Source organism: Pygoscelis adeliae, unplaced genomic scaffold, assembly GCF_000699105.1.
Source record: "Pygoscelis adeliae isolate BGI_AS28 unplaced genomic scaffold, ASM69910v1 Scaffold33, whole genome shotgun sequence".
Taxonomy (NCBI): domain Eukaryota; kingdom Metazoa; phylum Chordata; class Aves; order Sphenisciformes; family Spheniscidae; genus Pygoscelis; species Pygoscelis adeliae.
The window spans coordinates 2,656,523-2,673,459 of record NW_008824413.1 but is presented as its reverse complement, the minus strand read 5'-3'; the positions used below and the strand labels follow the sequence as shown (position 1 = coordinate 2,673,459).

Genomic DNA, 16,937 nt, shown 5'->3' with positions numbered 1-16,937 from the left:
TGAACCATGTGCAGATAGGCTAGTTAGCTTGGTGTGCTAATCTTAGAAAAACAAAAGGAAACAAACAAAAAAAAACCCAAATCCCAAAACCCAAAACAACTTAAAAGGCTTTTTTTAGTATGTTAACAGCAAAAAGAGGACTTAAGACGACATTCGTCCATTACTTGATGAGATTGGTCACCTCACAAATAGGGACGAAGATAAAGCAGAGACATTTAATGCCTACTTTGCCCCTGTCTTTAACACAAATGATGCGCCCTGGGACCCCTGGAGCCCTGGGTTGGAGGACCACAACTAGGGGAGTGATAAGCTTCCAGTTGACTTTCAGTTTGTACAAGATTTGCTGCTGCAATGGAATGCATGCAAGTCTATGGGGCCTGATGGAATTCATTCCAAGGTACTGAAGAAGTTGGCCGATGTTATTGCAAGACCTCTCTCTGTTATTTATTAATGGTCTTTGGAATCTGGAGAGGTTCCCCTTGACTGGAAGCTAGCAAACATTATTCCAATTTTCAAGAAGGGCAAGAGAGAAGACCCTGGTAATAACAGGCCTGTCAGTCACACTTCAGTTCCTGGTAAAATTATGGAGAAGATTATTCTGGGAGTTATTGAAAAACAATTCAGAGACAGTGTAGTCATTGGTCAAAGTCAACGTGGGTTCATGGAGGGCAAGCCATGCCTTACTAACTAAATATCCTTTTATGACAAGGTTACCCACCTAGTGGACGAAGAGAAGGCACTGGATGTGATTGTTTGTTTGTGGTTTTTTTTTTTAATTATTATTTTAGCGAAGCTTTTGACACTATCTCTCACAATATCCTTGTGGACAAATTGTCCAGCATACAGGTAGACGTGCACAATATGATGGGTGAACAATTGGCTGAAGAGTTGGGCTCAAAGAGTTGGAGTAACATGGGGTAACATGTGTCTGGTGGCCAGTCACTAGGGTGTTCCTCAGGGCTCAATTTTAGGGCCAGTTCTCTTCAATATTTTTATCAATGATCTGGACACAGGAGTTGAGTACATACTAAGTAAGTTTGCCAACGATACTAAATTAGGAGGAGCCATTGATTACCTTGAGGACAGAGAGGCCTTACAGAGAGATCTTGATAGATTATGAGTGCTGGGTAATCACCAACCTTATGAAATTTAGCAAGGAAAAATGTCAGATTTTGCACCTGGGGTGGTGTAATCCTGGATATACGTATAGGTCAGGGACCAAGAGGTTGGAGTGCAGCACTGCAGAAAGGTATCTCGGGGTTCTGGTTGATGGTAAGCTCTATGTGAGTCAACAATGTGCCCTGGTGGCGAAAAGGGCCAACCGTATCCTGGGGTGCATTAGGCACAGTATAGCTAAACAGCTGAAAGAAGTGATTGTCCCACCATACTTAGCATTGGTGCAGCCTCACCTCGAGTACTGTGTGCACTTTTGGGCACCACAGTATAAGAAGGACGTAAAAATGTTACAATATGTCTAAAGGAGAGCAACGAAGATGGTGAAAGGACTAGAAGGTAAGACTTATGAGGAGTGGCTGAGAATACTAGGTTTGCTCGGCTTAGAGAAGAGGAGGCTGAGGGCTGACCTCGTTGCTCTTTACAACTTCCTCATGAGGGGGAGCGGAGAGGGAGGTGCTGATCTCATCTCTCTGGTGTCTGGTGATAGGGGATGGATTAAAGCTGCGTTGGGGGAAGTTCAGATTGGATATTAGGAAAAAGTTCTTCGCTGAGAGGGTGGTCAAGCACTGAAACAAGCTCCCCAGGGAAGTGGTCATGGCCTCAGGCCTGTCAGTGTTCAAGAAGCATTTGGACAATGTTCTCAAATATACAGTTTAACTTTCAGGTTGCCCTGTGTGGAGTCAGGAGTTGGACTCTGATGATCCTTGTGGGTCCCTTCCAACTCAGAATGTCCTATGATTCTATGAATTTAGGGGGGGGACATAGTGGTTTGGCTTGTTGCCAACATATTATGAGTGAATTGGTGATGCTGTTCCTGAAGATAGCACATATAAGAGTTGAGATATGTAGCATGGCCTCCTCACTTTAGTTGGCAGTGTCCTTGCTAAAATCAGACTTTGTCCGAATGTAACTTGGCAAATATTAATACAAGCTAAATACATTACCTCTTATATATTAATCCATTTTCTTACAAAGATTTTATCATATTTTTCAGAGGGAAAAAAGTAACGCCATTTACTGTTCTTGGATGTTGTTGAAACTCTTGTGATGGCTTTAGCTGAAGAGCAATTCACTTTCTGTCCTTTCTTTTTCTTTGAGATAGGTGGGCAACTCAAGGTTTTGATTTTCTTCAAGCCATTGAGCCGGCATTTATTTCAGCTCTCCCAGAAGATGACTTCTTGGTATGGAATAAGTTATTCTGCTTGTTTATTTCTAAATACATGTGAAGCTATCAGTATATGTTGTCAGGAATATTTTTTATACAGCTATGTCTGAATACAGATGCTGTTCTGAAACAATTGCTGTTGTATATAACTGATGATGTTGATACCTCTTCAGTTTTTAAGATTCTGAATAGAGTACGCTTGTGACCATTGGCATTAATGTTTTCAGATTGCTGACAAGTTGCTGGTACTGTCTTGGGAGGCTATCTCCCTTTGTCTCTTGGGAAATTTGACAGGACCTCTTCTGTAGAGTTACAATTTATAGTTGTCGTAATAAATTTCTCAATATAAGCTTTTGAGGCTTAGTTAGCACCCAGAGTTCATTTATGGGTATGAATATAAAATCACAATTGTTTAAAGGTATTTCTTCAAATTGTGCCAGTGTGAAACAGACTTTAAAGCATCTTTGTTTTGTTTTTACTATGTAAAAAATAGTAGACTAAAACTGGCTCTTCTGTATGCTCTGCCTTCCCTGTTTTCCTGTGGAAATAAAATTCTGAGAATTTATTTCTCTGATCTTGGTACAGTACTACAGAGATGTGAAAGCACAGTTGCCACAAAATAGCAGAATGTGAGTGTCGGCACCCCTGATTTTTATTGATTTCAGGATGTGTTATGAAATGCCAACCACATTAATCTTACATAATACAGAAACTGTATAGTTTAGGTTTTTCACATACATTTTTATCAAGAGCTCCCAAGTAAGTTATGTAAGTAACTTACATGCGTGTGTTGTTGGGAAAGGGTTGTCTGCTTAAATGGCAGAGTTAAGCTTGTATTTGAAATACACTAATACTTCAGCTTTAGGAAGTAGCCCCTCAACTTTATTTGCTTTGACACAGTTTCTAAAACACCTGGTCTTTTGAAGAGTAATACGTGTATATTTTAGTGATACTGTCTTGCTAGAGATCTCTCCTCCTTAGAAGCCTCCCTCTAAATACTGAAAAGAAGCTCAGAAAATCTAATGTTGCCTTTGATATTATAAACTGGTAACTTTGTCCAAAAATGGAATTGATAACCTTGTTGTGACCTTGAAGGAGAGTTAAAAAGCTATCATGCGTGAGTTTGTTTCTGTTGACTGATAACTATCTACTATATCACGGCACTTCTTCAAATAGAATGTTTTTATGACAGAGGTTTCACATGTACCGAGAAAAGAATTCAGAGCCAGTGTTATTTAAGATGGAGTGAAGTCAGACTTTGAGCAAGTGGGAGAGAAAGGTGGGAAACAAAAACCTTAACTGCATTTCTGAACTTCTGCTTTCTTAACTGCATTTCAGTTTTGGAGAGCATCACTTGAAGCCACTTTGTTTAATCTGACTCCTGTATAACACAGGTCATGGCATTTCACCTAGAAATGCGTATGTCGATCCTAATCTCTTATTTAAATAATACCTGATGTCATAGAAGAAGGACAATCTAGATCTAAAGCTGAGATTCTAGCTCAGTCTGGGTTGATAAGATATTTTTTCACTTTTTTTTTTTTTTCCCTTCTTTAAGTTGGTTTTTTTTTGTTGTTAATCTAGCTTCAAGTTCCTGGTCTTCACTAAGTTTCTGAATTTCTGGAAGAAATTTTGACTAGTCTGAATGACTGGTGTATAGAAGCGGCCTTCATAGCAACTGTACCTAAGAACATAATTTTAATTCTTTATTGTGAAGACATATTTTATCCCTGGTGTTCTGACAAGTAAATTGAACCAGAGGAAGATTTAATAACTTGTCCAAGGTTACATACACAGTTAATAGTACACCCAGTAATTAGGCTCAGATTGCCTGAGCCCCAGTTCAGTGGTTTAAATATTAAACACCCTTCCATGAAAGTTTTGCTAACTTCATGGGCAGATAAGGAACGTGGATTTCTTTTAATATGCAGTGCTTCATATTTGTTGTTTTACAGACTTTAGTCTTGTGATTCAGGCTGTCATACTCTCACCCATTTTCTTTGGGTGTTTCTTCTTGGGGTGGGGAGAGGGAGGGCAGAGGAGGTTGTTGCAACTTTTTCCAGCATGCTTGATTTTTAATTTTATTTACAATGGATATTTTTAAGTTCCACTAGCTTTATATTATGTAATGTTCTTTATGATGTGTCATTGTTCAGTTCTTATGGTTATGTAATTTTGACAAGGTCAAAAGGCAAGACAAGACTAAGACTTCTAGCTTAAAAAAAAAAAAAATCAACGAAGTCAAAACTCTAATGTGAATCCAGAACTTTAATATAATCGATAGAATGTGGGGGTGCTTACTTGACAGATTACACACTTAACCAGTGTCATTTTATTACTGCTAGCTTTACCATATGACTACTGGCTCTCTTGAACATAAAACATCACAACTTTTTCTGTTTGTCTTTTCTAGAGTTTACAAGCACTGATGAATGAGTGCATTGGCCATGTTATTGGAAAACCACACAGTCCTGTTACAGGTTTGTACCTTGGTAAGGCAGAAGTTACTGGCATTTGTTCTGGAGCTTTGCTGCTATTGTTACAGAATTTTGATTGTAAAGTAATTTTAAAATGCTAGAAATACAAATAAAAGTATTTTTAAGCTTTTCATGATTGTTGATGTGAAACCATTATTGCCTGACAAAATATAAATAAATACATGGGGGTTTTACTCAAGAAATTTAAAAGCTTTACAGATGCTTTCCTCTGATTTTTGTCCTTGAATCCCTGTGAAGTCTTGCAGATCTTCTGGAAAAAGATTGTGATTTTTTTTTTTTTTTTTAAAGGTTGGGTAAAGACGTGATTATAACTTTAAGGAGGCAGTTACAGCTCCCTCTCCCAAAATTTCATTGTGGCACTGCAGATATTTATGCTTCTGATGGCCTTTATATTAAAGTATTGAGGTACAGAGGATTTACACCTGGGGGCTTGACGATAGAGCTGTGGGAAATAGTTCTCCAATATCACAAAATTTGTCATAGTGTAAAAATTATCTTTGGCATTAGAGTGACATCAACATATTTCATTGTTTATCTTGAGAAAAGGATGTTTCCTCAGCTGTGTTTCCCTTTTACATATCTCTTTCTCAGCACTGTTTCTCTCTTTCTCCTCCCAAGTCCATTGACTGGTTTAACTTTCAAAATACCACGTCTTCTTTTCTTTCTCCTGATGTCCGCTTCCCGGACAGGGTTGATGGCAGAAGACATGAAGGGAAGGTAATTTGACTCAAGCAAGAGGAGGTTTTTCAGTATTTCAGGAAAATTTCAGTTTTGATACGAAAGCCAGTCCAATCCTTTGGAAAGAAGCATAGTCTAAAATGAATTTTAGGCAAATTCTGTACTGTGACGCAAAACCTGTACATTGACTTTTGATACTGTTGTTCAGAGGAAGGCCCATTTTAGGTAAATCACTAGCATGATGATGCCAAAGTACCAAAACTCTTATAAATGCTATTGCAGACACAGCACATGACACAAACTGAATTGCTTGACAGCTTTTGGCTCAGAGGCATGGGGAGGGCGTGACACAGACAGATGGCGCAGACTTGAACAGCAGGCTGAAACTTCAATACATGTGAAAGAAACCTTAACTAAACGTACACTGTATATTGGCTGCAGATATTGCAGATAGCCCTTTCTATCTTGTGGTCAGGAGAAAAATAAGAATTCCTGGTTCCATTTGCATACCGTGTTGAGGGACTTAAACCCACTGTGATCTTTACCCCTTTTCCCAAAGCTTCCCAAACACAACTGAGGATCCAGTTGTGTTCATGCTGCTGCCTGTAGGCACATAGCTGGGGGTCTCCTGGTGTTTTATCCTGTCTTTTTGCTTTGTGAAACAGCCTGTGTCCACCCAAGTGGGTTAGGTTCTGCCTTCTGGGTCTTCTGCTAGTGTCCTTGCGAATTATAACAGGACAACATCTGGCCCTGGCATCTTTTACTTGTCCTGGTAGTGCAAACAAGGCAGAAACTCAGCTCACTGATTAACCTCGCCTGGCAGAAAGTACTGACTCATGTTTTGATGGGCAGTCAGCTATCTTGCGATGTGACTGCCACAATATTTTTCTGGCTAATTAAGGAGGGGTTGAGCGAAGGGGAAGATGCTGCAGACTACTCTTATGGGCACTGAATGAGCTAAGCCTGAGGACAATGACGGCTCATTTAGGTTTGACCCTGTCCCTTTGTACCACTTCCTTGGTGCAGACTGTCAAGGGGGCCATTAGTATCGGTAAAACTGCCACATGTGGGTTTTTTCCCCAGCTCATTCTGCTTTCTATTATTGTCTGCGAAAACTAATTCTGATCCAAAAGGAACATAATAATGCTGTTTGCTTTTTAATTATTATTTGGTTTGTTGATATTTATTTTGCAATAAGATAACAAATCATCTTTAATCTGTGAAGTTGAAATAATGAAGATGTAGTTTTAGTGAAGTAAGTACACATCTTCTAATTCCTAATTTTTAATTCTTTGGAGAGTTTTCATTATTTTATAGATGAGTTACATGATACAATAATATGAATAATATTAATACATACAATTGATGTATTTAAAATTGGAATAATTTGGATTTTTCTTAAAGGATAAGAAAATATGTGCCAGTTCACACTTAACTCTGTAAAATAGGAATTTTTTTTAATTTTGTGTCTTGAAATGGCCCTAACAGAGGTTGTTCTGACATCTAAGTAAATGTGTACCTTTTTTATGTTTGCAGCTATTCATCGAAACAGTCCCCGTCCTGTAAAAGTACCTCGGTGCCATAGTGATCCACCAAATCCTCATCTTATCATCCCCACGCCTGAAGGCTTCAGGTATCTAGCGTTAGTACAGAGTTCTAAACTAGTTTATCCTCTCTTGGCTATGTTGTCAGTAAGTGGAACACTTTTTCTTCCCTGTTGAGGGCAAAGCAGCTAGAAAAAATTAGCATGTTAGTGATCCGAATTTTATCCATGTGCTTTTAAGGACAATATAGTTTCTTTTTCTCTCCCCGTCCCCCCCTATTTTACAGTTATTTTACAGTTTTTATTGATGCATGCTTTCTCACCTTGAAGTCATTCTTATCCCCTTTGTCTTTCCTGAAAACAGTGTTTCAATGTAACAAGCTTTAATTTAGTGAAAACTGCTCATTAACAAGACTTTTATGTCCTTCCCCACTTTGAATGTCTGCATAGGTGCCTGTGACAATGCTTTCTGTAGTTTAGCATAGGTAAGACTTAAAAATGTAGCATTCTGGAATATGGTGGCATTTCTGCGTCATTACCAACCTGCTGTGAAGGAGCTTAAAACAATGGATGGTTTTGCTTCCCTTTGAAAGTGTTGACATGAGAATTAATGCAAAAATAGTTTTTAAAAATTTCAAAATAAACTTTGCCATGCATATTTTTACATAGAGGACCTTATTTTTCAATGTGGTCAGCACAGTGTCAAACTCTACACTTGACTTTTTTTTTTTTTTGAAAGTTGCTTAGCTGTTGGCAGAAGCTAGTACTACTCTAAAGATTTGGAGATTTTTATTTTGAAGATTATTATTATTATTGTACATATTGACAGCCCCTGAAGCTTCTGAGACCCAGAATTATTCCACATAACAGTCTTTATGTACTTGAAAAACTTTTAAAATCGGGCCTCATTATGCACACTTCAAAATTTTATTTTTAAAATAAACTTTCTACTCCATACACTTTTTTTTTTTTTTTAAAACTGTTTCCTGAAGTTTTTCTTCTTGCCACAGCACGCGGAATGTCCCTTGTGATGCACGGAACCATTGCAGCGTTGCTGTCAGTCGCCCCGCTCCTGTCGGTAGCGACTCAGCTCAACCCAAACCTGTCAGCGGTGCAAATGATACCAGGTAGCTCCGCTCCATGACGTAGCAGCCTCATTCTACTTACATCACCCATATAACTGTTTCTGCATACTTGCATCCTAATAGATCATTTGCACCATGCTTCTCCGTCCCATCATGTCTTCCACTGGCTCCTTCCTTCATGTTTGACTTGAGCAAAATCTTACGTCTTAGAAGTAGATGATAAGACCGCTTTCAGACTTAAAATGACTAGCAGTGTGGTAGTTAAAGCATGCGGTTCTGACGTAGATTACAAATTTGCTCAGTAAAAATGTCCATGAAATTAACATATGCCAGTCAGTTCATCGGTATAACTTTACTAAATAATTAGTATTGATAACTAACACTTTGCACTAAGATGACTGTAACATGCAAATAAGCCCAAGGATTCTTTTTTTTTTTTTAATGTTAGCTAACACTTTTGGTATTGTTATGGTCTGCCATAAATATTTTGAAATACTGTATAGTGGCAAAAACAGAATTAAACATGTAAGTTTTCAGGAGGGTTTTTTTATTTCTTGCTACACCTTTAGCTTCTTAGGGTTGTGCAGAACACACTTAATATGAAAGAAACCATTCCTGTATCAGAATATGTAACAGAAACCACTCCTGTATTGTCTGTTTGCAGAGGTCACGAGTGAATTTTTTTGGCAGACCTATGTTAGTATCTTTCTTGCTTTTTGGCCTCTGATTTGGCTGTTACATTTCAGACTGTTGGTGTTCCTTCTTCCCATACCACAGTCAGACCATTGGCATATCTCCCAAGTTTTCTAAATTCACTCTTTTTTTTCTTTTCTCCCCACCCCCCCCGCACCCCTGACTGTGAAAATCCTGCTATTCACACAATGATATTATCTTAGGGTTTATAAATAGCATTTTGGATTCTTATTTCTACTGCAGAGTACCAAAAGCTGTCTTGTACAAGAGATTCGTATGAACGGAGACACATGATCTGACTCTATCACACAGCCGTAGAGAAAAGAAAGAACAGGTAGTAAAGGAACAGCAGATTGATGGTGACCAAAGTGAACGTAGATATGATTTGATTATGAATTATTTATTTTTTTAATAAATAATTTTCAATTGTTAGCCAGCAAACCATCGTGGTTTGTAGATTTATTACCAGATGCACAGCAGAAGCATGCATTAAGGTGTTAAGAGGGAAGTTGTCACTTTTTATACAAAATCTTTCCTGCAACTTTTTTCAGTTTATTTTTATGATAAGATGTGACTTGCACCCTACAGTAGCCTCTAGATGTACAGCTTGTGAGTATGGGCCCTTTTTTTTGGTTGAAAATACATCCTGAATTTTTGTCATTCAAACTACATGTGTTTATTATATATCCTTCATGCTTCTGTTTTAAACCCCCTGTTGAAAAAGACAGAATAGGCAGTAGTCTGCAGCACTATGCACTTGAAAAGCCCTTTTCAAGTAAGTAACATTCTAGAGAATTTTCACTGAGAGGTTCTGGCAGCTTTATAAGCTGACAGGGCGATGGTTAATTAGTATTTATGATTTTGAAAATGCAGAACTTGTGTAAAGACTAATTGTCAAACAAACAACATATGAAGGGGATTTTTTTTCTAGAATATGTACAGCACTTTGAGCCAAGGCATATCTTTGATGTTAGTTAATTTTTCAAGAGGGAGATAGGAGGCTAGTTTTTAATACTTGCAGGCTTTCTTGTGATTTTTATACCACTCAATGCAACTGTCAGGTTTATAATTTGACACGCTTGAATACAGTGGTGTATTCTTTTAATGTTTTCTGCATGTGTGTCCTACACAAATACTGATCAAAGTGTGAAGGTTGGCATTTTGACAGTTCCTTCTAGTTCAAGAAGATAGTCATTGGGAAGAAAAGAAATGACAATTCTACTTCTTAGCTGCAATCAAATGCGTAATACGTTAATGGATTGTAACATCAAAGATGATGTGAATGCAGCATTTTAGTCGAATTGCCTAGGCCTGTTTTTCAAACACTTGTATTTTTCTGAGAGCTCTCAGTTTTTACTTTTCTAATGCTTATTAATAAAATATCCCATGATTATTTTTTTTTTAATGCACTGCCTGGATTTTTAAGTAGCATTGTTTAACCCCCTGTATTACCTAGGAAGGATTTGAAGAAAAAAAATATAAAGCAGAGACAGGGTTTTGGAGGCTGTTGGGGTATTTTAGGGGTTTTGTTTATTGAGGAAGGCAAAATACTACAACGTAATATATTTATAGCAAATTTCTGTGTTCAATATAGTTAAAAGGAAGTTGCAAACTTTAACAGATTGCAGTCTTAATTATGGATTTCATTTATTTGTGCTCCAAAAGTGAAATGGAATCTGTTGGATCAAGAAAGTGTTTTGTATGCAAGAAGTGTGGGATCCAGCTGCTGGAATAGCACAGAAACAGAAACTTTGTACGCTTTTCAGAAACTCTTTAGACATTTATGACGTGATTATAGGCATTAAATATCTATAAAAACTTGAATGTAGGAACTTGATAAATCAGTTGTACTAGGCAGTGCGTAGTGCACAAATGCCACCATAGTTCTATTGAAGTTTTTCTTAAAAAAAAAAAAAAAAATCAGTTTAATATAACTAGAAGGTAAAATCCAAAGCAGCAATACCTGGTTGTTTACACTGAGCTTTCTGATGGTTATACATTTACAGTATGTTCATACTAATGACCTTTAGAAATGTTTAATTTCTGAGCTAGCTGCGGTTATTATTCATCATTTTATATTTATCCAGGACTGGAGCAGAAATTTAGCAAGCTGCCTTCTCTCTTACTTTATTTCTTTGCCTAATAACATGCACACAGTCTTTCTGGACACACACAGTAAAAGATCTGGGTGGCTAAGATGGGCCTGAAATGGATTTTAGTCACCTGCATTCAAAGCTATGATACTTAAGGTCCTGTGTTCAGCTACTACCTCATTTTAGAGGTGGTTTAGCTTTGCTTGGTTTTAGGCTCTCTGTGCATCTAGAATTGTTGTTCTGTATGTGCTGAGAATAACCTCAGCCTTCTTGCTGATTAAAACCTCAAACTTCCTGAAGACTACTGAGGATTTTCACTAGTTCGGTTTCAGTTCCCTCTCAAACTTGAAAGATCTAGTTGGCAGTAGTAGGGAGTGCAAAGCAAACATCGTATTGAGAACGTTCGCATGGGAATAGGGCGTCTTGGGTTTTGGCTTCTGTTCTCAAGATTGTTAAGATTGTCTCTCTCTTTTTTTTTTTACTATTATTAGATAATAATTGGATACAATTTGGAAGCAATTTTAGGGCTGTAGGGAAGTCCTTTCATAGGTGTGTGCACTTTGTGATGCCAGGTATCTTTCAACTTTTTGTAGTTGTTGGCTTTCAGTGAAGGATTTAACGATGTTCCCTGCTTTCCAGTAATGTTTAGCTCATACCTCTAAAGCATTGTGTTAAAGGAGGCATCAGTCACAGCGCTTCCCCACCATGCTTTAAAAACTGAAAGAGCGCCTCATCCAAAAGGGAGTTGTTGTATAAAGACTTTAATGAGGAATTTATGGCTCTAAAACATGGGTGGATTGATCGATGTCTTGGGCTGGAGAAAAGGTTCCTGAAGATTTAAGGATTTAAGACTCATTTCTCTCAGTATTGTTTCCCTTTCTGTTCAGCGTGCTTATTCATCTGGGTCTTACTCTGAGGTATCTAATTCTACTCTGTGCTGTCTGGAGGAGCTAGGGCCTCCAAGCAGTCAAGCTGATGTCATTTAATACTGTCCTTCCTGTCAGCTGGCTTGTGGCTCTTACCACTAGTTTTGACTTAATGATTATGGACTGTGACTGTATTTGCAGCGCACTAGGAGCGTATGAATTCAGTTACCACCCTTCATCTGATAATGTGGCTCACATTATCACCCAGCTGAATCACTTCAGACTGTACATCCAAACCTGGCACTAGCTGCATCCTGCAGCAGCTGTCTTAGTAGTATGTTACAAGTCATTAAAATGGATTCTGTTGTTATGGACAAGTAACAGTTTCAAGTAGTTTATGCTTTTGAAGCTTAGGGTTTTTTCAGAGTGGCGTAACTAAAATTATATAACAAGTCTTCATTTGGGGGGAAAAAAAGCATAGAAAGGGTTTTCAGTTTACCTCTCAGCATCGGTTTCTCTTTCATGTCACTTTCATGGTTCATGCCCTAGGCTTCAGAGGTTCTTTCTCTTTAAAACTGCAGTTAAATTGTCACTAGCAGTTATTTAGTGCAATGCTGAGTTAATTAGTACAATGGCTTTTTTTAACAGGGGTTCCAGTGTCCCTGAAAATGATCGACTGGCTTCAATAGCAGCTGAGTTGCAGTTCAGATCCCTTAGTCGTCACTCCAGTCCCACTGAAGAGCGAGAAGGTGCTTGTCACAGTAACAGATTGTGACCTGGATGTGCAGATGATTTATGTCATTATGTTTCTCTCTGCTCCAAGTTCTTACCCTTTCCAAAAAACTTTTTCACCTTTTTCCACTCAAAAAGCTTAGATTTTTAACTTGTAGGCTTATATTGTAGTCTTATATTGTCAAAGTTATTCTGTTCTCAGACATACCCATTATTCTCTTGCCTTTCATATTGTTTCTGAATTGCACCTGAAGGAATTTCCTGGTATCTTACTAAGTTACAGTGTTCAAAATGAAATGAGTAACATGGTTGCTGAATTATATACCCCATTTGATAGTAAATTTCTAAATGCTGTTAATGAGGTATGAACTGGACAGTGAAGAGTTTTCTATCCAGTTCTTTAACTACCACTGTGGTATTCATCTTTCAAATAACAGCAAGTATTTTTATCCTGGAAGAAGGGACAGGGTGTGTGACTTGATGTCCTGATCAGGGCTCCTCCTTCAGGTTTCCCCAGCCCCTGTATATGTGGTATTTATTACAACAAGTACTTCGAAACAATGATTGTTAAGATAGTGTGTTCTGTGCAAATTAAAATGAAGTACAAAATCCCAAGCGAAGTGGAGTTGATATTGTGGTCATCCTGCAAAATGAAGTGGATTTTGAAGAAAGAAATGCCTTAAAAATTTATACGAAGAGGTGTGGGGGATTTTTTTTGTTTGTTTTTTTTAAGCAGACGTTGAAAATATTGTCTGCCTCATGCTTACTCCTTTTTTTGTGTATCTGTATGAATGGGAAACTGGCTTAGGTTGGAATGAATACAGGTCCTTAAAAATTTATACGAAGAGGTGTGGGGGATTTTTTTGGTTTGTTTTTTTTAAGCAGACACTGAAAATACTGTCTGCCTCATGCTTACTCCTTTTTTGTGTATCTGTATGAATGGCAAACTGGCTTAGGTTGGAATGATACAGGTCTTTTTCTAAGGAACCTTAGAAGGTTGTTTTCCTACAGTTTTCTTACATATTTGATTCTGGGTGCCCTGACTTGAAGCGCTTCCCTCAGTTGTGGAAGGAGATCTCTGTTCCTGTATAAACTAAATCCTAATTCAGAATAGCTTTCATAATTTGTTTTCTAAAGATAAGTCACTTTTGAATTTGAGAGCATACATTGCTATGTGATTGCCTCATACTTGTAGGGTGTATTAGTCCTGATATGTAAGAGCTCAGCTTCTGCTGAATATAGTGGCATAATCCTTAATATGAGATAAAGCCAATTTTATGCTCACAGTATTATTTCTCTAGAACCATCGTATCCAAGAGGAGATTCAAGTGTCTCGTCCCGGCGGAGTTGGGAGCTCAGAACTTTAATCAACCAGACCAAAGGTAGGTGTTTAGGAGTCACTATAATGTAGCGTCTTTTAAACTAGTGCTGTAATAAAAGGTTGAATCTTAATGCTGATTGTGGAAAGGTTTTCACAGCTTTGTACATAGGAAGGGGAAGAAATAAAATCCTGATTGCAGATAGAAGATACTGCTAACAAAATCACAAGGTGTACTCTCTGAGGTAGGAGTAATTAAACTTCATAAAAGTTACATCTTTTCAGTTTCTGAAAGGTACTAGCAGTGTTCTGCAAAATGAGTACGTTTATCACGATAGGAACTGCAGAAGTTTGCTGTCCCTATTCAGTGCCCAGTTATGAATTGCATGACAGTAGGAAGCACTTCCTCGCTTCCTAAGATCTCTCCCCAGCGTGGCATTTTCTTACTTTGGGTGTCTAACAGCGTGTGATCCTACACTGTTTCCCAAACTCAAGGCTATTGTGGGGCCCCTTCCTCTCTGTCCTGCTGCTTATTTTCATGAAACTTAAAGTAGCTTGATTACTTCTGAGACTCCTATACTGTGCAGATGTATACATGTAGCTTGGTTGCGTATATTCCGGTAGGGTGGAACCTCATGAAACATTAGAAAAAAGTTTTCTGTCACATAAAAACTGGTCTCATTATGTGGCCCAGACAGAACACAGGAAGAACAGCAAAATTTTTTTCTCATATCTAGAAGGCTTATTTTTTGTTTGGAACATAAACACTGAAGGAATTGAGTTTGTTTAAACTAGAAAAGAATGAGGGAAAACTTGAAAATTTCTAGAAGGCTGCTGCAATGGGAACTGGTTTTACTGTCCACTGTGCATAAGACAAAGATTTTGGTTTCAAACCACAGCGAGGCAGAGTTAGTGTAGGTGAAGTGGTATTAATTATAGGTGGGCAGTAGAATATATCATTTGAGAGTATCAGTATCTCGATCTTTTGGAGGCTGTTAGAAACAGGTTAGACTACTGTCTGTCAATACTGACAGATGTGTAATTTTTGTGCTTTACAAGGAGGGGATAAATTAATGCTGCCCTGAGATTTCTTCTGGCCTTACTCACTAGGATTCTGAGTGAGTTTCATGATAAGAAGACTTCAAAGCTGGAGTTATCTAATACCTCTAAATCTTTGAAATAACAGATGCTATGAGTTTGCCAAGAAACCTCTCCTATTTCTGTAAAGCAAAACCTTACCTGTCCTTCTTTCCTTGGTGCTCATAATGACCCAAACATATTTCCGCTATCTATCGGTGGTTAGGTACAGGCCAAATGCGAACAAGTGCGTTGCATTTCACACATTTAATTTCCTTGAATCAAGTAAGAGACGATTAGAAAACTACCAGTACTCCCATTTTACTTTAGTTTCATATGTGATTCATAAGTGGTAGTTTCATATGCAATTGCTACAGTGTTTTATTCTTTTCCTACATCTTAAATTAGACTCACAAAATAGTTGTCTTCTAACTCAGGTCACTTCACGTGATATCAAAAGGTAACAAAATATAAACACAGCGAATATTTCTCAATCAAGGAAATTGTTCATCACTCTTTTTAGACACTGCTTCCAAGCAAGCACCGATTGAAGCTGTTCAAAAGTCTGTTCAGTTGTTTGAAGAAAGGAGATACAGAGAGATGAGGAGGAAGAACATCATTGGCCAAGTTTGTGACACACCGAAATCTTATGATAATGTCATGCATGTAGGTTTGAGAAAAGTGACTTTCAAGTGGCAGAGAGGAAACAAAATTGGTACGTTCGTTACACCTTCATTTATCAGGCTAAAATACCAAGCTTGGTATTTTTGAAGGAAATCTAAGACTATCTTTTGAAATCTTGTGTAGGTAGCATCAGCTTTACTGAAATCGGAATGTTAAAATACAAAATACTGTTGCAGCTAGGATTTCCTTTATGTATAACTTCAGTGAAGTTTTCACTGTTCAAATAACAAGAAACAGAGGAGGAGAAGGATTTGGTTAGGACAATTAGGTATGATCCTGCGATTCCTGCATGTGTTTAACCCTATAAAATGTTTGAGTTCTGCTTTTGGAAGAACCAGAAATATGAATGGAAATGAGCACAAACTTTGGGATTTGTTTAATTCACCAATATTGTTGTTGTTTCCCCCACGTGATCATTGTTTCCTCTCTGGTTTGGGATTTGTGGGGAAAATCCTCGTATTCATGAGAAGTTTTTTCAGGTCAGCCTGTTAATGTAATGTTTTTACTTTTAATCAGCTTGAATTCAGGACTATGAATGTAGTATTAGGTGTTATAGGATAAAAGCTACTTTTGAAATTTTAAATGAAAATGAAGGTAAATAACCTTGGCAAGCTCAGTTTTCAGGGAAGTTTTCTTACTGCAGTTGATGTACATGTTGCTTATTGAATGTAGTGTAATTAATTTTTCTTATTTTAATTCTACAGGTGAAGGCCAGTATGGGAAGGTTTATACCTGTATCAGTGTTGACACTGGAGAGCTGATGGCTATGAAGGAAGTGAGTACTCTGCATACAAGAATCATTGCTGCCCTTGGTTTTTTTCCAAACCAAACACGTATGACTTAGCAGGCATTAAGGATTTCTGAACACCGTTGTTAGCTAACTGGGGAAGGATGGGAAGACAAATTGTTTCTTCATGTAGCTACATCTGCTATTATCACTTGTTCCTCCTTAAGTTGCTTAAGCTTTTTCTTTTCAGTTTACAACTTTCAATTTAAATGTATATAAAATGGATAATGTTTTTTTACTAATCTCACAGGGATGTTGTGAACTTAATGAATGCTTGCTTAATATGTGTGAACTCCCGTTAAGAGATCTTAAATTATTTTGGAAATAAAAAATACACAAACTTACATTTTACTTTGTAATATTTCATCTCATATTTTATTCCTTTTTTCTTCATTCCTTAGAGCAAAAGATAGGAAGTGTCACATCAGATGTTTTTCAGCTTCTCCTGTAGTTTAAGTGAGCTAGGCTGAGTCACAAAACTGTTGGCTAACCTGGTGGGTACAGAAAGTTTAATTTTCAGGATAAAAACAAGTAAAGCTGTG

General features: G+C 37.7%; 1 protein-coding gene across 1 annotated transcript in view; it reads left to right on the top strand.

Moving 5' to 3' along the window:
- The window catches only part of MAP3K4 (mitogen-activated protein kinase kinase kinase 4), a gene marked incomplete at its 5' end in the record, with an annotated part of 58,554 nt that overhangs the window by 29,286 nt on the left and 12,331 nt on the right, over nucleotides 1-16,937 (top strand). Inside the window, 7 exons of the mRNA XM_009320760.1 lie at nucleotides 2,279-2,357; nucleotides 4,755-4,821; nucleotides 7,054-7,150; nucleotides 12,446-12,546; nucleotides 13,831-13,911; nucleotides 15,448-15,639; nucleotides 16,313-16,383. Of these exons, the coding sequence (XP_009319035.1) occupies nucleotides 2,279-2,357; nucleotides 4,755-4,821; nucleotides 7,054-7,150; nucleotides 12,446-12,546; nucleotides 13,831-13,911; nucleotides 15,448-15,639; nucleotides 16,313-16,383 (688 nt within the window). The remainder of the gene's footprint in view (nucleotides 1-2,278; nucleotides 2,358-4,754; nucleotides 4,822-7,053; nucleotides 7,151-12,445; nucleotides 12,547-13,830; nucleotides 13,912-15,447; nucleotides 15,640-16,312; nucleotides 16,384-16,937) is intronic.